The sequence below is a fragment of the Rana temporaria genome, chromosome 4, assembly GCF_905171775.1.
Source record: "Rana temporaria chromosome 4, aRanTem1.1, whole genome shotgun sequence".
Classification (NCBI taxonomy): Eukaryota; Metazoa; Chordata; class Amphibia; order Anura; family Ranidae; genus Rana; species Rana temporaria.
In genome coordinates, this window is record NC_053492.1 from 288,143,026 (window position 1) to 288,164,769 (window position 21,744).

General features: G+C 40.9%; 1 protein-coding gene across 1 annotated transcript in view; it reads left to right on the plus strand.

Moving 5' to 3' along the window:
• The window catches only part of LAMA2 (laminin subunit alpha 2), a 1,029,834-nt gene that overhangs the window by 837,936 nt on the left and 170,154 nt on the right, over nucleotides 1-21,744 (plus strand). Inside the window, 2 exon segments of the mRNA XM_040350410.1 lie at nucleotides 1,523-1,661; nucleotides 17,130-17,232. Of these exon segments, the coding sequence (XP_040206344.1) occupies nucleotides 1,523-1,661; nucleotides 17,130-17,232 (242 nt within the window).

Consider the following 21,744-nt stretch of genomic DNA (forward strand, 5'->3'; position numbering starts at 1 on the left):
GGAACTTTCTTTTAGTTTACAGAATGCCACTTCGTATTTTGAAATAAAGTAAGGCAGTGTAAGTAACACTGAGTTCAGAGATCAGTAGTAGATGATAGTAAAGCTTGGGGGTCAGGAGTAAGTAATGCACAGTTTAGAGGCCAGTAGTAGGCGATTTAGAGCTCAGGGTCATCAGGGTACCATAAGGCTGCACTGTAAGGCTGGGGGCTACCACTGCCTGCTTATGTGATGCTAGCCAGGGCAAGGTTGCCCGAGAAAAACAGGCAGACATGTGGGACAGTGTGACTGAGACAGAGCCAGTGATTGAGCACCAGTAGGCAGAGAGAGGGAAAGCCATAGTCACTTAAAGAAATACCAGCGGCTGGGCAGTGAGAGAGGCCAAGGGAGCTGCAGACAGCAGGCAGAATTGCTGATCTGATCCAGTGGCCAAAAGTAGAGTGTGGTGGGCAGGAATTAAGCAGCAATGCAGGTGCTGCATTGGGCATATTACTTTGAAGTCCCTATACACAGGCTGGCTGCACAGATCACTGTGTTTATTCCTTGGCCCAGTGGATCATCACAGTACTACATGCTGTGCCAGCTGCAGTGAAGATTACTCTGCCTTAAATTTTATTTGACTAACTGTTGCACTATTTCTGAGTGGCTTAGCAGCACTTGGCACTTGGACAGTGTGCTCTTTGGGGGAGGGTTGGACCCCATTACCTCCCCATACTTTTCTACGCCCCTGTGCCTCACTATATGACTGACTTTTATGTTTTTAATCCTTTTGTGTTGACAGAGGATATTTAGCGGAATAACTACTTAAAGGAGAAGTATGGAGTATGGAAAAAATAAACATAGATATTCACCACCATGTTGCAGAATCAGTCTGATGCTTCAGCTGCCCTCGGCCAGCACTAAGCCTGAGAACTGAATGATCATCTAACTGATTGTAGGGGAGAGCCTAGACTGTCAGTCACTGTTATCCCCTCCAGCAATCAGAAATAGGGAGGGTCAGGAGTAGCTGGCTCAGGCATCCGGTGGACTCCAACAATATGGTTGGGTTCCTTTCAGAGCCTGGAGCAGCTCTGTGATGTCAGCTTGCAGCAGGCTTTTGGTCACTGTCAACTGATTCTGGGTCACATAAGAGCAAAAGTATGTGCACTCCTGTAACTCAGAATAGAAGTATGGCCAAAATAATGTTGGTCATACTTTTCCTTTAATAACGGTACTTAATGTTGCTTACAGAATGTCTCCCTTTGTGTTTCTGTGTCACAGTACTAAAGAAGACTGGCTGGGTATGAAACTATATATTTTAATGATTGAGCAGGAAACTGTGCATGCAGTTGCTGAGGCATCTAGACTCCCAGATAAACTGATTTTATAAGCAAAGAATATGTAGCCGTTTATGTGCTGTGGAGTCAGTGCATAAATAAATTGCTTTCCTGTAGCAGCAATGTATTTTACACATTATTTTGATATAAATTCCTTTCTGCAGGGTTTCATTTAGATTTGAATTTAACATTGCTATCTACTTTCACAGAATCCTCGCTGAAGCTAAAAACCTCTCATTTAATGCTACGGTGGCTTTCAAAGCATACAGCAATATCAAGGACTTGATTGACAATGCTGAGGACACAGCAAGAGATGCCAGAGTAAAAGCAAATGAAGCAGTAGATTTGGTAAGGATAAATACTTAAAAAAAACTGTAGCCACGTTTTGTACAGTATTTCATCTTCTTTCATAAACTTAAGGAACCTTATACTGAGGACCAAGCCAAAGCAGAAGCAGTAGAAACAGATGCCCTGTAGACAGTTGTACGAGTATAAGACAGAGGAATGAATTGATATCCACAAATCACTGCTGTAAATTCTGTCTAACAGAGCCAAGCACAATCCTTTAAAAAAAAAAAACAGAAAGATGCAAAAACTAGTATGAATTACTGTGACCATTTTAATTTACTAAAAAAAACATATACTCACTAATGGGTCCTTGGAAGAAGTCAGTTTGTCAGTGCACACTTGACTCCCCCAGGAGGAGTTTTCCTTCTGAATCAGGTCAAAGAGTGAGACACCACCACAAAGTAGTCTCACTGCTGACCACAAAAGGAGCACACTTACACAGACATATGACAAACTTTCTGCCAAGAACTCTTGAAAAAAAAAATGCTTACAGTAATACACTAGGTTGGTGAGCCTTCCAGTTTTTTTCCATATTTAGACTGTCCTTGCATACACTGAGAGCTGCTGAAGACATACTTTTTCATTCAATTTCCTGAATAACCATTGCCATATTGACTGGGCATACTTATTAATAATTTAAATGTAACATTTTTAAAAAATTTCAATTACTGTAGCTCTTATAGAGTAATAACGGAACAGAACAACTGGAGAATTCTGTGCTATCTGCTACACACTTCTAAGGCCCCGTACACACGATCGAATCCATCCGCTGAAAAATCCCAGCAAATGGGTTTCAGCGGATAGATCCTATGGTGCGTACACTCCAGCGGATCTGTTTCCGCGGATATTTCTCCCCTGGGATGGATTCCAGCAGATCGAATATTTGCTGACATGCCAAACAAATCCATCTGCTGGAATCCATCCCAACGGATGGATCCGCTGGTCTGTATAGACTCACCGGATCCATCCGTCCGAAGGGATCCCCGCATGCGTCGTAATGATTCGACGCATGCGTGGAATTCCTTATATGACAGCGTCGCGCACGTCGCCGCGTCATAATCGCGGCGACAGCGCGACACGTCATCGCCAGAGGATTTCGGCGCGGATTTCAATGTGATGGTGAGTACACTCCATCGCATTAAAATCTGCTGAAATCCTCGAGAGGATTTATCCGCGGAAACGGTCCGCTGGACCGTATTCGCGGATAAATCCTCCCGTGTGTATGGGGCCTAAGGCCCCGTACACACGACCAGTTTCCTTGGCAGAATTCAGCTTCCGACCGAGTTTCTGGCTGAATTCTGCCGAGAAACCCGGCCGTGTGTACACTTTCGGCCGAGGAAGCCGACGAGGACCTCGGCGAGGAAATAGAGAACATGTTCTCTATTTCCTCGTTGTTCTATGGGAGAACTCGGCCCGCCGAGCTCCTCGGCGGCTTCAGGGCTGAACTGGCCGAGGAACTCGATGTGTTTGGCACGTCGAGTTCCTCAGCCGTGTGTACGGGGCCTTAGGCCCCGTACACACGACCAGTTTCCTCGGCAGAATTCAGCTTCCGACCGAGTTTCTCGCTGAATTCTGCCGAGGAAACTGGCCGTGTGTACACTTTCGGCCGAGGAAGCCGACGAGGAGCTCGGCGAGGAAATAGAGAACATGTTCTCTATTTCCTCGTTGTTCTATGGGAGCTCTCGTCCCGCCGAGCTCCTCGGCGGCTTCAGTGCTGAACTGGCCGAGGAACTCGATGTGTTTGGCACGTCGAGTTCCTCGGCCGTGTGTACGAGGCCTTAGAGTTGAATTTTCTTCCTATCCCTGGTAGAATGTAGTGGTACCACACCTTTTTGCAGACCATGTGATTGCAGATACACAAGTGGCCCAGGTTTGTTAGACTGCATAATGATTATGTAGATAGGCCGAAAGACAGATATAATTGTAAGAGTCAAATGAACAACAGCAGCAAACAATAATTTGTAGTGGTATTTCAGAGCCACACAAAAGCACCAGCCACTAACCCTGCAAAAGACTGTTTTGTTCCAATGTCACACTGTGAAGAGACACTCATTTATACTAAACATAGACACTTTACGGTAATCAGAAGAGACCATTCCTTCTAATAAACTGGAATCAAACAAATGTTACCAATGCAACAGAGAACTAGTCATGACCTGTCACTTGTTCAGTGTTGAACCAGGGCTGTGCTGCTTGCCTTGAATACACATATAGTTTATACACAGCAATTAGGTAAATACATCCCAAATCAAGCACTAACAGTTTTCATCTGCCCCGACCTTTTATCTCTGGGCAGACCATAAGCCATTTGATGTTTACCCTTGCAAATTCAGGACAATTCTCACTTATTATTATTATTATTATTATTATACAGGATTTATATAGCGCCAACAGTTTACGCAGCGCTTTACAACATCAGGGAAGACATTTAGTTACAGTACAATTTAATACAGGAATGATCAGAGGGCCCTGCTCGTTAGAGCTTACAATCTAGAAGGGAGGGTGAAGTGGAACAGAGGGTAGTAGATGTGGGGGGTGATCAGGTGGGCAAAGTTAAAATACAGTTGTTAGATGTGGGTAGGATAGGCTTCTCTGAAGAGGAGGGTTTTCAGGGATCCTCGAAAAGCTGAAAGAGAAGGAGATAGACGGATAGTTTGGGGTAAGGAGTTCCATAGGCTTGGAGAGGCTCTGGAAAAGTCCTGTAGACGAGCATGGGAAGAGGTGATGAGAGAGCTAGAGAGCAGGAGGTCTTGAGAAGAACGAAGAGAGCGATTAGGTTGGTATTTGGAGACAAGGTCAGTGATGTAGCAGGGGGCAGAATTGTGGATGGCTTTGTAGGTTGTAGTTAGTATTTTGAATTTAATTCGTTGGGCGAGCGGAAGCCAGTGGAGGGATTGACAGAGAGGAGTAGCAGAGACAGAGCGGTTGGTAAGGTGGATAAGTCTGGCCGCGGCATTCATGATGGATTGAAGGGGGGTTAGAGTATGCAGCGGTAAGCCAATGAGAAGGGAATTGCAGTAATCAAGGCGAGAGATGACCAGGGAGTGAATTAAGAGCTTTGTGGCATCATTGGTTAGAAAGGGGCGTATTTTGGAGATGTTGCGGAGGTTGAGGCGGCAAGATTTGGACAGTGATTGAACGTGAGGCTTAAAGGAGAGTTCAGAGTCCAGGACTACACCTAGGACCTTGGCATGTGGGGATGGGCTGATAGTTGTGCTATCAATTTTGACAGAGAGATCAGGGGAAGAGGCACGTGGGGGAGGGAAAATGATAAGTTCGGTTTTGGATAGGTTGAGTTTAAGGAAATGACGTGACATCCAAAGTGATATATCTGATAGTAAATTAGTGATACGTGAGGAAAATGAAGGAGTGAGTTGAGGGGTAGAGAAATAGATTTGAGTGTCATCAGCGTAGAGGTGGTATTGGAAGCCATGGGAGGCTATCAGCTGACCCAGGGAGGAGGTGTAGATTGAAAATAGGAGGGGTCCAAGAACAGAACCTTGGGGGACCCCAACAGAGAATGGTAGAGGAGAGGAGGAAGTAGAGTTGTAAGTAACGCTGAAGGTGCGGTTGGATAAGTAGGTAGAGAACCAGCGAAGAGTAAAGTCACAGAGACCTTCCTATGCCTTTGACACCATGAATATAATGTATTAGATCCCCAATAGCTAGTGTGGCCATATGTTTTGAATTCTCTCTCTTTAATGGATATGGCATTGCTAAATTAAATATGGTACTTTTTAGGTTATAAAAACACAAGTTCAAATAAAATTTTACCATTTTCATAACATCAAAAGTGCATATGGCCAAAACAGCCAATGGGCACTAAAAACTCTGTGTAAATTAGGTGAAAGGCAAAGGGATAAATTGAATATAGGAAGCGGCTTATGGATAGTGCTACATGGCACGTGTGAGACACAGAAAAACACTTTTAGTTCTGTAAATGTAAAAAGAGGGCTTTTAAATTATGAGGAAAAAGGAATAGTGCTGGAGGAGCAGAAACATGTTTTTCTTCCGAAGCCACAGTTTACTCACCATTCTTTTCATAACTTGATGGGCATGTTATGATCACATCATGCAGTCTCTTGAATCCTGTCCTGAGAGAAAAATTAGTGCAGCATTGCTAACCTTCATGAAAGATGATACTTGCCTGCCTGTTAAACTGATAATTTCACTTTAGTAATTTCTTTCTGCCACTTCCCAGTATAACAGGCAAAGGCAGAAGTATGTGATGTGGCTTTTGCTGTGGTTTACTGGTACCTTTGGATTAACATGACACTAGACAACTAGTATTTTCAGAAGGAAATGGCCTGAATATTTCTCTAGACAGCAAGGGTCAAAAGTGAAAGTTATGTAAGGGGGAGGTACAGAAAACTCAAAAAATAAAAAGTTGACAGAAATTCTCATTGATAGAGCCCATGCACTCGAGCCTAGAGTAGACTAGAGCCTATTTTAAACTTCTAAGGCCCCGTACACACGACAGAGTTTCTCGGCAGAATTCACCGAGAAACTCGGTCAAAACCCGGATTCTGCCGAGAAACTCTGTCGTCTGTACAGTTTTGGCTCGATGGAGCCGCCGAGGAGCTCGACGAGAAAATAGAGAACATGTTCTCTATTTTCTCGTTGTTCTATGGAAGAAGGCGGCCCGCCGAGCTCCTCGGCGGCTTCATCCCAAAACTCGACGAGGAACTCGACGTGCTTTGCACGTCGAGTTCCTCGGCCGTGTGTACGGGGCCTCAGGGATCACAAAACATATAGTTAGACCCTTGCAGTAACACATAGCTAAAGGAGACATCAGTTATAAAGGCTCATACACACGATAGGTTAACCCGATGAAAACGGTCTGATGGACCGTTTTCATCGGTCCAAACCGATCGTGTGTGGGCGCCATAGGTTATTTAACCTTCGGTTAAAAAAAGCAAACTTGCTTTAAAATTTAACTGATGGATTGCTAACCGATAGGTCAAAACCGATAGTTAGTATGCAAAAGCATCGGTTAAAAACCCGCGCATGCTCAGAATTAAGTCGACGCATGCTTGGAAGCATTGAACCTAGTTATTTTTCAGCACGTTGTTGTGTTTTACGTCACCGCGTTCTGACACAATCGTTTTTTTAACTGATGGTGTGTACGCACGACGGACCATCAGTCAGCTTCATCGGTTAACCTAGGACAACGGTCCTTCAGACCGTTTTCATCGGATGACTGATCGTGTGTACGAGGCTTTAAACAATTTTCAGCTGCTCCTAGGGGTGTCTGCCATTTTTTTTCCTGCCTCTAAATTTTCGTTTCATGTTAGCTTATGTGTCTATGCACCCATAGGTGCATAGACACATAAGAGAAGTTTAAAAGCAGAGGTGTTTAGAGGCAGTAAAGAAAAATCACTGGCAGTGCATCCAAGAGCAGCGGCATTTTAGCTTAGGTCCAATTTCTAAGACCCTGAGTCTTTCCGCTAAGCCACTAAAAATAATTAGAAGCGTGCAGCAAGACATTCATTATTTATGTATTTTACTTTAAAAATTCACCACTGTCAGTTCTTTAATTAAATATTATTTTTTAAAACAGTGTTGCTTTCAGCTGTAAGTCCAGTTTCTTGGAAATGGTCTAAATATAGTTTTTATGTTGTGCTATACTAATATTACTGCATGCAAATGTGACCTTTCAGGGCTATTTAATATACTGTATCTAATATTGCTCAAAACCAAAAGTAGTTTATAAAACCGCTATCTAATATTAGTCTGAATTATGCATGACAGCTCATTTTACTGCAGCTAATCATTTTAACAAAAAGAAAGCTTGTGTTCCCCTTTATTTTTACATTTCCTGGTTGTACAGTTAATTTAATTGCCTTCTTCACCGTTTTGTGCAGAGTATTATATTAGATTAGAATATTCTGCTCTGTTAGAGTTTTTTCAACAATGGTTGCTGTTCTGATTAATGTTCCATATTGTTAGCGCTATCCTCATGCTATTCTAGTGCATGAATAGGAAAATAGATATCAAGAAAGTTTTCTTTTTCTTTTCGCTTTCAAACTGTTCACAAATAGAACAATTTAAAATAGAAAAATTAAACACTATGGGTCATATTTTAAAAACTATAGATGACCATAAAGGACATTCACCAAAAAATTACTGCAGGTTATAATCCTGGTATGTGTGTTTTAAATTACTGGGATGGTTTAACCACCTATGAATGTTTGGTGAATGTCACATTCACTACTTTATAGATACGTGTTATGGACCTGTGGCCAGACTATGGACATTCAAGTATTTTTTAACAAGCAGTGAATGATCTTTAAAGCAAGCCCTCACTAACACAATCCTTAAAATATGTAGCAGAAGCAAAAGCAAATTTATCTTATTATTTCAGTTTAACCCTTCCCAGCAATGACTTAGCATCCTTCCACTCTTCTAATCTACACAGAGTAGGTGCTCTTGGAGGAAGGAGCAGGGGTAGTTGAGCAGCTAAGGGAACTTGAATCAGTGCCTCTACTCTAAACTTTAATGCATTTCTCCAGAATGCCTGCAGCTAAAAAGGTAAAAGAAAAACTTGCTTTAAAGGTAATTCATTCCTTGGTAAGAATATGCAAATAATGGAATGTCCACAGCCTAGACATAACGGACATCCTGGAAACAGCAGTTCTACTACTTTACTTTCGGTAACACCAGCATTTGTAATGGAGATAGCAAATTCGTCACGCTGTAACAGACTAAAAAGCACAAAGACTGAAAAGCGCAAATCGTCTCTCACCAAACTTTTACTAACATGAAATCAGCTAAAGCAGCCCAAAGGGTGGCGCCATCTGAATGGAATTTCCCCTTTATAGTGCCGTTGTACGTGTTGTACGTCACAGCGCTTTGCTCAAGCATTTTTTTTCACGATCGTGTGTATGCAAGGCAGGCTTGACAAGAATCACATTGAAAAAAACTGTTTTTTTCTAGGACATTAAAAATGGTTGTGTGTACGCGGCTTAAGTGATACATTTCCACATACTGTATAATTCTAATCCATCAAAATATGTCTAAAGCCAAAACAGTTTTTTTTCATGTTGTATAAGGTGGGGGTTAAAATTGCTGTTTTCCTTTTTCAGTTCCTCATTGGGGAGATTTACTTCACCTCCTGTAGACTCAACAGGAAGTAGGAGGATATTGTTAAAATACCCTCTTACACCGTTGTTACAGGAACAAGTATCCCTATTGTAAGACTTCCTCTCTAATCTTGTTCTAGTGGCAGAATGTAATGTTCCTCTTACTTTCAATTTCAGTATCATTGGTATTTGGAAAAATTATTGGAGTATTAATTTCTCTTATGGGGATCCAGAAAGCAATACAAATCTGACAGTTGATCTAACCTCTCACCACTCTAACCCCCCTCCCCCCCAAAAAAATGCCTTTAGTTATACTCTTTTATAGCTTAAATTCACAGACTGGCAAGTATCAGATATAAAGTTTGTTGAAAAAGTATTCATACCCCTATACATTTTCCACATTCTTTCATGTTGCAACTAAAAACATACATTTATTTCATTGGGATTTTATCTTATAGACCAACACAATGTGGCACATAATTGGGAAGTGGAGAGGAAAATGATAAATGGTTTTCACATTTTTTTACAATTAAACATGTGAAAAGTGTGGTGTGCATTTGTATTCAGCCCAATTTACTCTGATATTCCTGACTAAAATCTAGTGGAACCAGTTGCCTTCAGAAATCACCTAATAAGTCAATAGAGTCCACCTGTGCGTAATTTAATCTCAGTATAAATACAACTGTTCTGTGAAGCCCTCAGAGGTTTGCTAGAGAACCTTAGTAAACAAACAGCCATTCCTATGGCCAAGGAACACACCAGACAGATCAGGGATAAAGTTGTGGAGAAGAATAAAGCAGGGTTAGGTCATAAAAAAATATCCCAAGCTTTGAACATCTCACAGAGCACTGTTCAATCCATCATTCGAAAATGGAAAGAGTATGACACAAATGCAAACCTACCAAGACATGACTGTCCACCTAAACTGACAGGCCAGGCAAAAAAAGCATTAATCAGAGAAGCAGCCAAGAGGCCCATGGTAACTCTGGAGGAGCCGCAGAGATCCACAGTTCAGGTGGGAGAATCTGTCCACAGGACAACTATTAAAGCCCATACACACGGTCGGACTTTTTGCCAACAAACTTCAAAATTAGCAAGTTTTCAAAATAGTCCGACTGTGTGTACGCTCCATCGGACAAACTTTTTTGGGTTTCATCGGACAAAAAGTTCGGTCTGCAAACGGACAAACTTTACGTCAACAAAAGTCCGATGGGGCCTAGTCTGACCGTATGTACAGCAAGCAATCAGACTTTTGTACAAAGTACAAATGCGCATGCTCAGAAGCAAAGACCAGCCGGAAGCATTCTGTCTGGTAGAACTAGCGTTCGTATTTGAAAGAGCACATTCGTGACGCGCCAGGTTCTGAAATCAAGAAAAGCAGCGCACATTCTCTTCTTCTTTATAATGTGATAATACTAAAAGCTGCTTTGCTGGTGATACTGACGGAGTAAAAACAAATGTCTTTACTTTGGATTAGTGTATTTTGGTTATATGAATCAAACATATTTTTATATATTTTTTTGTGGGTCAAGTTAGCACAACCCCATTGCGCAACATGTCTGCTTGATGAACGGACGTTCAGAAACGAACAAAATTGCACGAAACTGAAAATCGCGAATGCACACAGACGAAACCTCTACTAACTCTCAATTAGCAGAAGGAGCCCAAAGGGTGACGCCGGAGAATTGAACTTCCTCTTTTAAACTCTTGTCAGTACGTTGAAACGTCACTACGTTCGTGTTTGTTGCAGAAAAAATATGAGCGTGTGTATGCTATGGGTGTGACCGGACAACTCCCTTCGGACAAAAATCCAAGGGAAAGTTTGTTTGATGTCCGATCGTGTGTACGAGGCTTTAGTCGTGCAATCCACAAATTTGGCCTTTATAGAAGAGTGGCAAGAAGAAAGCCATTGTTGAAAGAAAGCCATAAGAAGTCCTGTTTGCAGTTTAAAAGAAGCCATGTGGGGGAAACAGCAAACAAGTGGAAGAATGTAGGAAGAGAAGAACGGCTGCACGCCACAGGAACGCTCCAACGATTTTATTTCAAAAATAGACAAAAAATTACAGCCAACAAAGCAAAAAATTACAGCCAACAAAGCAAAAAATTACAGCCAACAAAGCAAGAGTGTCCGAACCCAGGAGATGACATGTGTGTTTCACAGTGCTTCTTCAAAACAGGTATATAAACATATACCAACATAATATCAATCCATTTTATATTAGTGAAAACATCTAACTACTATAAATCCACATATATGAATATAATAATATTAGCACACCAACACATGCAGCTGTATAATAGTTCACAATCTTTAGTAGTCCTTTAAACGGTCTCATGTAAAATCTTGAATATCCACACCACCATGTAGGTTTTGGGTGTGTGCTCATCTCAGTTGATGGACTCCTGTTTTCATGTAGTCAAACTAACATATAGCCTTATGCATTCAACCTTTACTTTCCCTTAGATCACAGCATAAGGCCCCTTTCACACCTGAAGATCCTGTGAGGATCCATTTTAAACATCCGCTTGCTCAGCTGGGATCGCTCCGTTAATCCCCCCTGAGCCGGCAGATGAAAGCTCTCCTCTATGGAGGATCGGATGAAAACGAACCATCTGTTCGTTTTCATCCGATCTGGTCTGCCAGATGGATACAAAATAGGATTTGCATTGTCACATTTTAGCGGAGAGGATCGGATCGGGGCTGATTGGGTGTTAGCAGACATGTCACCGCTGACATCCGACGTTCCATAGAGATACATGGAGCGCCCCGTTCAGATCCGCCTGAAAAAACTGACAGGTGGATCTGAACAGTCTGCAGGTATGAAAGGGGCCTAAGACAGATAAAATCATGAACAATCGCTATATACATCATGATTGCTGCAGCCAGACTCATCCACCTTTCCAATCACTCTGTGTCTGCTACTCCTCTCTGTTAAACCCTCCACTGGCTCCCACTCACCCAAAAAATGTAATTAAAAATACTAACAACAACTTACAAAGCCATCCACAATTTAACCCCAGCTACATCACTAGCCTAGTCTCAAAATAACAACCCAATCATTCACTTCGCTCCTCTCAAGACCTACTGCTCTCTATCTCCCTAGTCACCTCCTCCTTTGCTCACCTCCAGGACTTTTACAGAGCCTCTCCAATCCTATGGAACTCCTTACCCCAACCTGTCCGATTATCTCCTACTCTATTAGCTTTTAGAAGATTCCTGAAAACCCTCCTCTTCAGAGAAGTATATCCTACCCACACCTAGCAACTGCATTTTCATTTTCTCCATCAGTTCATCCCCCACAGTTATTACCATTGACTGGTGTTTTGATCATTTTTGTTTTGGCATTGGAAAAGATAATCTTCAAAGCAGATGATTGTTGGATGCTGCTTTAGCCCAACTCCTCCAAGGCTACAACCCCTGACACATTTTACCCTGCCCACAGGGCTAGTCATAGCTCTGGCACCCAGAAGAAATGTGAGTCACCAAAGTATCACAGGATGACAGCTTGGAGTGGTGCTCACAGTTCATTTGGTTCATGAGTTTAATTGCAGTTTCTAAAAAGAACCAAAGGCCAATTACAGTTTCTAAAAAGTACCAAGGCCAATCGTGCTTTAGTATTACTCAAATACAAAATATATTCTTAAGGCTAAAAAAGAACAGAATAATGAGAGAAAGGAATCAAATTCAACATTATGCCTTATAGTTTATTTAAAGGATATTCACAAACCTGTCAATCATTCGTAACAGGAGTCATTAAATAACAAAGCACTATTGTGGGAGTTGGTAAAACACCAGTGAGAGAGACAGCTTTCAACTAGGAAAGCCTCTGCTGCCCTTGAAGCTCGTGCCTAATTTCCATTTCCAGTATCAGTGAAAACACAAAAATAGAACATTTAATTAAATGCCTGGGCAGGGTATATAGTTAAATTAGTTGTCAAAAAAATATTTCAGAATTTAAATCACTATATATATGTAAAGAGAGCACTGCGTAATAATAGAGACTTGAACAGCAAAAAATTAACCCCTCTGCTGATTGGAAGTACAAAAAAAGGAATAGATACACCTTTTTAAAATTAAAGAGCAAATAATTGTCACTGATATGAAACAGATTTGGATTCCAGTTTAAATTATATTTTGTTATGTAAGAGATATTTTTCATAGCTATTAGGTTGGGAATCTGTCACTGTTTGAGTCACTGACCCAGGAAAATAATGCACATAGGAATATTTGACTTTTAGATGTACTGTAACTGTACTATATACTATATCTTATTATCCTGTATATTTAGAGTGGCTTCATTTTAAACGACAACAAAGTCCAACTGTAGCTATTTTTCATTTTGGATAGAATGAGGAGGGGTTAGAACTTCTGTCAAGATTTGACTATTATCTATGATTCATTGGGATCATAGATAATAGTAAATGATGATTATTGTTGGCATCTGTAGCCGTTGGCAGTAATTGTACACACAAAAAAGAGAATGATCAACTTTAGCACAACCAGTTTTCCCATAGATGAATTGAAATTTGACCAGTTCCTGCTAAACTGGCTGAATTTTGATCCATCTATGGCCAGCTTAAGGAAATTAAACAGCTGTACATCTACTAGCAACTGCCATAAAAGCAGAGAAAGAATGAGGTTGATCACCCTTATCAACGTGTCTCCTGGGGTGGAAGGAGTGTACACTCTAAGCATGAGAGGAACCAGGTATGACATGGTCAATGACAGAGCCAAACAGGCTTCTACCCTTAAATAAATGCTCCCTAAAATCAATATCAGCTTTCTAGTATGGAATTCAAAGTACTCTACGTAAGTGAATGGACATTAAGCCCACACAAAAATAAATCTTAGTAGCTTGCGGGAGACTATCATATCTGATAGGCTTTTATACATTCCTTCCAAAAGTTCCAGGTATGTAGGCCTACCCTGGAGATGGAATCTCTTTTACTGTATAAGAATGAATTCACTCAGACATGAATTAACAAATTTGAGTGAATGTCAATATAGAACAAACAGTTGTACCAAACTATAACCTTAGGAGGGAGTCTAAATTAAAATCTTTAAAATTCTTAAATGTAAGAACGTAATTAACCAGTTTGGTGGTATGTTTGTTAAGGCAGACAATGTACAGTGGAGACCATTTGTATTTAAATTCTCTTGGAGAGGGAAAATATTTCTTTACATTATTAGAAAAGTCCCATAACTGTTGGTTCCAGTTCCCATAAGGCCCCATGCACACTAAGGCCTCGTACACACGATAGGTTAACCAGAGGACAACGGTCTGATGGACCGTTTTCATCGGTCAAAACCGATCGTGTGTGGGCCCCATAGGTTATTTAACCATCGGTTAAATAAAAGCCAATTTGCTTTAAATTTAACCGATGGATTCCTAACCGATGGGAAAAAAACGATCGTTAGTTGGCACAACCATGGGTTAAAAATCAACACATGCTCAGAATTAAGTCGACGCATGCTTGGAAGCATTGAACTTCGTTTTTTTCAGCACGTCGTTGTGTTTTACGTCACCGCGTTCTGACACAATCGTGTTTTTAACCGATGGTGTGTAGGCGCAACGGACCATCAGTCAGCTTCATCGGTTAACCGACGACAACGGTCCATCAGACCGTTCTCATCGGATGGACTGATCGTGTGTACGAGGCTTTAAACAATTTTTAGCTGCTCCTAGGGGTGTCTGGCATTTTTTTTCCTGCCTCTAAATGCCCCTTCATGTTAGCTTATGTGTCTATGCACCCATAGGTGTTAAGAGAAGTTTAAAAGCAGAGGTGTTTAGAGGCAGTAAAGAAAAATCACTGGCAGTGCATCCAAAGCAGCGGCTTTTTTGCAGGAAAAACACTTGATATGTGTAAAAGCATCTAAACAAGCATTAAGGCTAGGCACATTTAGAGCTTGAGCATTAATTAATTTCAATGGCCAGAATAACGTATTTTTGGCCAGTAAAATTAATTAATGCCTAAACACTTGAGGCGGCTAAACGCACTTAAACATGTTACACTTTTTTTCAAGCATCAAGCATTTTTTTCTGTCAAAATCCCCTGATTACAGGGTAGAATGCACAACATAAAAGGATCAATAACATATTGTAAATCTGGGGCATATTGGACTTGCTTAAAAACAAGCTCTTACAAAAAAGGCTGGGAAAAGTAATAGGAACCTTTAAATAGGAGCACACTAAAGGGTATAGTAGAGGATTTGGATGTAATGCATAAAGGTGCACTTACAACTCCTATGAAAAAAAATTAGCAATAAAGGGTAACTCCACTTTTGTGAATAAAATCTAGCAAACAAAAAAATGCCTTGTGCCTTGAAAAAATGTATTCATACCCCTTGAAATTTTCCACATTTTGTCATGTTGCCACCAAATAAGTAAATGTATTTCATTGGGATTTTATGTGATAGACCAACACAAAGTGGCAAATAATTGTGACGTGGAAGGAAAATTATAAATGGTTTTCAATTTTTTTTTAACAAATAAATATCTCAAAAGTGTGGCATGCATTTGTATTCCGCCCCCTTTACTCTGATACCCCTAACTAAAATATGGTGGAACCAATTGCCTTCAGAAGTCGCCTAATTAGTAAATAGAGTCCCCCTGTGTGTATTTTAATCTCAGAATAAATACAGCTGTTTTGTAAAGCCCTCAGAGGTTTGTTAGTGTAACTTGGTGAACAAAAGGCATTTTGAAGGCCAAGGAACACACCAGATAGGTCAGGGATAACGTTGTGGTGAAGTTTAAAGCAGGGTTAGGTTATAAAAAAAATATCCCAAGCTTTGAACATCTCACAGAGCACTGTTCAATCCATCATCTGAAAATGGAAAAAGTATGGCACAACTGTAAACCTACCAAGACATGGCCGTCCACCCAAACTGGCAGGCCAGGCAAGGAGAGCATTAATAAGAGAAGCAGCCAAGAGGCCCATGATAACTCTGGAGGAGCTGCAGAGATCCAAATCTCAGGTGGGAGAATCTGTCTACAGAACAACTATTAGTCGTGCACTCCACAATCTGGCCTTTATGATCAGTTTTGATAATCAATAGAGAAGATATCCTATTTTGCAGTAATAATTTGCTTGTGTATGTCTGTATGAGCATCTTTAATTAGTAAAGTGGAGAGTTAGACCTTAAAGCGGAGTTCCGGACACATTTTTATTTATTTTTTCAGACATCGAATCCTAATCCATTAATAACACAAATACAGTTTATATATGTTTGCTAGTGGATGTGAATTTTATCTTTATTTTATACCTACCCTCTTCTGGGCGTTGCCATGATGATTGTGGGCATGTGAAGCCCAATCGCAACTTCTGCCAGCATTACCGATGGAGAGGTGCATGCTGTCTTAATATTGCGCATGCACGCTGTTCTGGCGGCCATAGCGCCAATTGTTTAGAAAGTTGCCATAACAACGGGCAGCGACAGGGGAAGGTCTTGCTTCGTTGTTGTGGCAACCACCTTAAATCGTGTCATTTCCTTTCGGGAAATAACGTGATTTTTGCTCATAGTACTGCCAACTGACTCCTGGGAAATGATGACTCACATTTCCCAGGAGCACAGACGAGGGAGGAAGTAATGAGGAGCGCCACGGACGAGGAAGCTACAGATTAGGAGCCACTACATAGCAACAGGGCGTTTCTGGTAAATATAATTAAAAAATTCCCCCCAAATGTTTATCAATACTATTATGGGTCTGTGAATATGCAAAAAAAAAGTGGAACTCCATTTTTAGTACATGTACTTTAAGCATAGCAGCTGACAGGGAAAGTCTTACTCAACTTGCTTCCTCGGTGACTCTGACTATTGACATCATCTTTTGCAGAGTTTAGCAAAGTTCATGGCCTGAGGACAGGACTCAGTACTGGTGGGTTCCATTACCAAAAAAGGGCTGATAAGCCTATATGTTAAGCTGCTTACAACGCGGTCCAAATATTGGCTGTTTCAGCAGGAACCAGCCGACATTTAGACCATGTGCACAGCTGTTCGGTCTAAGGACCAGCTTTGGTCAAGGGGACATGCTGGAAAACCTGCATCCGATCATCCAATGGCTGCGAGCGCTGATTTGTGTGTTCTGGCAGAGGGGGAAGTCTCCCTGTCAGAACACAAATGGAGAGCGGGAGAGATTGCTGCATTAACATTGCTTAGTTAGTACAGCAATCTTTCAGATTTTTTCTATTCAGCCTGCTGGGTTGAACGAAAAAATAATGAATGTGTGTACCAGGCATAATACAAATTGATCTTAAGAATAAAAGCCATGTTAGCTAAATAAAATGCATATGTTATCTATTTGCCAACATTTCCAAAATAACACATTTCTAGAATTTTTAATTAAGTATTACGTTTTTATTTTTTTTTTATTTTTTTTTTACATAGGTTACTGGCCCACAAGGTTCCTTAAAAGATGAAGCAAAGAGTTCCATTCAAAAAAGTGTTCGGGTTCACACCGATGCTAAAAGGCAATTACATGACTTAAAAGGTACGAGATGTACAAAAAAAATTATACATTTATCTATACCAAGTATATTCTGGATAAGTTATCTCAGTTATTTTGCATGATAAAGGGGATTATTCCAAAATAGTATTGAATGACAGTTCCTACTTTGTATTGCTTATTTCAGACCAAGAAAATATGGAAACACATACTAAAGACATTTCAGATAAATACTCCATGCATAAACTCCTATCCTATCCAATTTGGCTAACCCCTACTATTTGCAGAACTATAGATGCTTTCAGGTTGTCAGTAACATCGCCTACCACACTGCACTGTATTTTTGTGGTGATAGGGTGATTAGGTATTATTTTCACATGGAATAAGGAAATTATAGTAATCAGAAAAATGTCTGATCTCACAAAAAAACAAAAAAAAACACACAGCTAAATCCTACTTCAAAGCCTGACACCAGCAAACTCCATATATATATTTTTGTCTACCATTTTCCTGTGCCTGAGTATCCGTACATACCATACAAAGCCTGCCATAGTGACTTACTCTTGTGAATGCCAATGCTTCTTTACATTGGTATTTACTTACACATGTGTGTCTAAGGTATTTCCCAAAATAAAAAGTTACACTTTGTAAAAAATTTCAGATGCACATAATCAGGCATGCAGCCATTCACTTGTATGGCAGGCTGTATGCAGTACATGCAGCTACCCAGGCATGGGAAAGTGGGGGGAAATTTATGCCAGGCATAAAAAAATATGGATAATAGTCCATGTGTATGAACCCTATCACTTATATGACTTTATTAATACTTTAATGCAAATGTATACCCTAAATCAGTATTAATCCTTAGATGTGATAGCTACATCACTACTAGGTGGCACTGATGAGGCATTGATTGTCACTACTGGTGGGCATTGTTAGGTGGCACTCGTGGGTGTTTATAGGTGGCACTGATATACACTGGCGGGAACTGATATGTACTGCAAGCACTGGCAGGTGGCACTGGTGGGCACAGATGAGGTGGCTGTGCCTCTTGCTCTTCGTGACCGATGTCCCTTACACAGAAGCCGATGATCAGTTTTTTTTTCTCCTCAAGCTGTCAGTGTGAGCAGAAAAAAACCTAAATATAGATCTTCTGTTTTCATCACATCATCACCTGTCTTTGCCCGACAGCTGATCACGTGGTAAGGGCCCGGTCGCCTTACTCCGATCATTGACTCTGTGATCACAGAGTGGGCCACGCGTGCCCTGCAGGGGGCGTGCGGGGAGTGTGCAAAGAGGACAACGTCTATTGATGGCCTCCCAGCAATGTAGGCCCACGCTGTAGCCGTCATTCGGTCATAGGTTTTTCCTGAAAATATGTATTTAATAAGTCATTGCGCAAATATTGTGTTACATAAAAAATTGGAGCGGCCAACGTTTTGTTCTTCAGGGTCTATGCTTTCAAAAAATATAAGCTTTTTGGCAGAGTTTAGTAAGACCCTAATTGCAGTGCTAACTCACCTACTGCCTGGGCTTCCCCTTCTCTCCTCTCCCCTTGGCTGCTGTAGGGGATGTTTTAGAATAGAGTGTGGGGGAAAGGACTGGGCAATATGCAAGAGCGCTAGTAAGAACCTTTGTAGTTCATTGATTCTTCATGCAATTCAGTGACTGACAGACAGTGTACTGCAGATTCTGGCGTTGCACCTGTAATCTTCTGATTGTGGGTGTAATGCTTTACAGGCTCCAGTATAAAAAAATACAATAAGTAAATTTACCACAATTTTTTTTAAAGGCAAACTTATCCTTTATATACCAATCCTGTGGGATGCCCTTAACCTTGCTTGGGAAGTAACAAAAGTGTAGAATGTATACAACCTACTACAGTAAAACTAACATTAAGCCCTGGTTCACATTGGTGCGATTTGACATTGGCGGTAATTGCCGGTAATGGCACCATCCTAATTAATGCAACACTGCATTCGCGGCACGGCACCGATTTCAAAAAGTAGTTTCTATACTACTTTTTGCGATTTCAGGGTGTGATTTCCATTGACATCTGTGCAGAAACCCGCACAGGTGTTTGTAAAATCTGTGAAATCGCAGCCGAAATCGGGACTGACATGCGGGAGTGAAATTGTGCGAGTTCAGCTGAACACGCACCATTTTATTCCCGCACTCAGTGTGAACCTGGGCTTACAAAGAAAAAGTTATGTTTTTTTTTATAAAGCCCCCAGGGATTCATTTTATCCTTACCAGACCATTTTCTTAGATGAAAGTCTGGTATAGATGCTAAAAGGGAAGCCAAAGAAAAGGTATGACATTTAAAGTAGAATCCTACATGAAAAAAACAAGAAAAAACAAGAAAAAAAAACATATTTTATCCAGGATAAGTGTACGCCCCTCTCCTAAACCAAACCGGGTAACATACCTTCAACATGGGGTATACCTTGCAAGAGGAGACTTTGTTCTTATGTTGATGAAGAAAACAGCCTTTTGCCGATAACCTAGGCCTGGTGGTTATCATAAAATAAGAGGGCCTTCAGATATCGCCCCCTCCCCATGACACCACACTTTATCACTAGTTCTTTATTAGATAAAATGTCCTATGATGTAAATCCAATGTCAATTACATTGTCCAGTAATGCATATCCTTGTCAATGTCAAGGATGCAGATCCTCATCAATTATCAGCATTCACTGATCCTTAACAATCATTGACAACAGAAGCTGTTATACTGTATATAGTAACACAGTGTTTTTCAACTCCAGTCCTCGTAGCACACCAACAGGTCATGTTTTCAGGATTTCCCTCAGATGAAACGGTTGTGGTAATTACTAAGGCAGTGAAACTGATCAAATCACCTGTGCAAAATAATGGAAAGCCTGAAAACATGACCTGTTGGTGTGCCTTGAGGACTGGAGTTGGGAAACACTGTAGTAACAGATATACTAGAAATAAACACTACTATATACAGTAAGATGTTTAGCTCCTACCAAACGTGTAACTGTTACGGGTCCCCTTGCAATGAAAAGAAGTCCACTAAAGTCTGTTGAGAAACCAACATTTTCAGGAGTACTCCTCCCGCCAACCCATACATCATTACATGGTAATGTGGTGGTCGATGGGAGCTATCTCTTTTCCCCTCTCAGTGGGGGAACAGGACATAAACAGTCCTAGCAATGTAAATTTCTGAAAAAACTTTAGAGGACAATAAATACAGCCAAACATAGTTCGAAATTTGTCCGGTTCAGCCAGGACTGGCCGAATTTCGATCTTTTTTGGGGAGGCTGATTGCACAGAAGACGATCTACCAGTCACTTCTTTACAACAGGCCTGTTGTGTGTTTTTTTTTTTTTACAAATCAGTGCTGCCCACTATAGCCAGCAACACTCATCATGTTATGATGGCAGGAAGTCTTCCTACTGTCAGAACATAACCGCACATCGGGAGTAATTCCCCCATACACATATTCAAGGTTTTTTTTTTTTTTTTCAACCCACTGGTTGAACAAAAAAAATTATTAATGTATGGGCAACTTTACTCTTCATTAAAGCTGTGTTTAGACAGTGATAGGAGGGAGGATTTACTTTCTTCTTTGCAGGGAACATCTTTATGACTGTAGCGACAGAATTTCTTTAAGAGTCAGGATATTTTGCAACCCGGGGAATAGTCAGCGTTTTCAGGATAGAAAGATCCTTCTTGATCGGATCTTATTTCATTTATTGCAGCTATTAAAAAGTTAAAATGAGCAATTCCCAAATATCTGAAAATCGTGTTAATAGAAAACATACATCGTATAAAAGCTAATGTTGCAAAAAAATGGATGTTGCTGATGGAATCTGATAGTTTTGCCTTTTTAATATATATGTAAATGTCATCTTACTTTGACTAGAATCCACACCCAAACAATTGATTTTCAAAAAGTCACAGGACAGATGCATTGAAATAAGAGTTCCATTGTGGAAGATTATATTATTTAAAATGTTAATTGAAAGAGTCTTTGGTGTCTACAACTATACCAGAGCAGTAGCAGCTTCCATTACCTATCACCTCAAAGTTACGGTGTAAGGCTGACCATAAAAGGTTTGAATCTTTCGGCTGGCTTCTGTCAAAGGAGCGCTGACCGGAGTGTTCTGTCATCAGAACACAATAGAACAGCAGGGACTCTACTAACATTGGATTGTTAGTACATCGGCTCCGACCTGAGCTATCAGCACCCCCGTCACGTTACTGGGAACACAATGCGCGTGCCCAGTAACTGAGCAGGACTGTGGATCTCTGTATGTAAACACAGAGATCCACGTCCTGTCAGGGAGAGGAGACCGATGCTGTGTCCCTTGTACAACGGGACACAGATCGGTTACCTCCCCCAGTCACCCCCTACAGTTAGAACACTCACTAGGCTACACATTTAACCCCTTCCCCGCCCCCTATTGGTTAACCCCTTCCCTGCCAGTCACATTTATACAGTAATCAATGCATATTTATAGCACTGTTCACTGTATAAATGTGAATAGTCCCAAAAATGTGTCAAAAGTGTCTGATGTGTCCGGTATA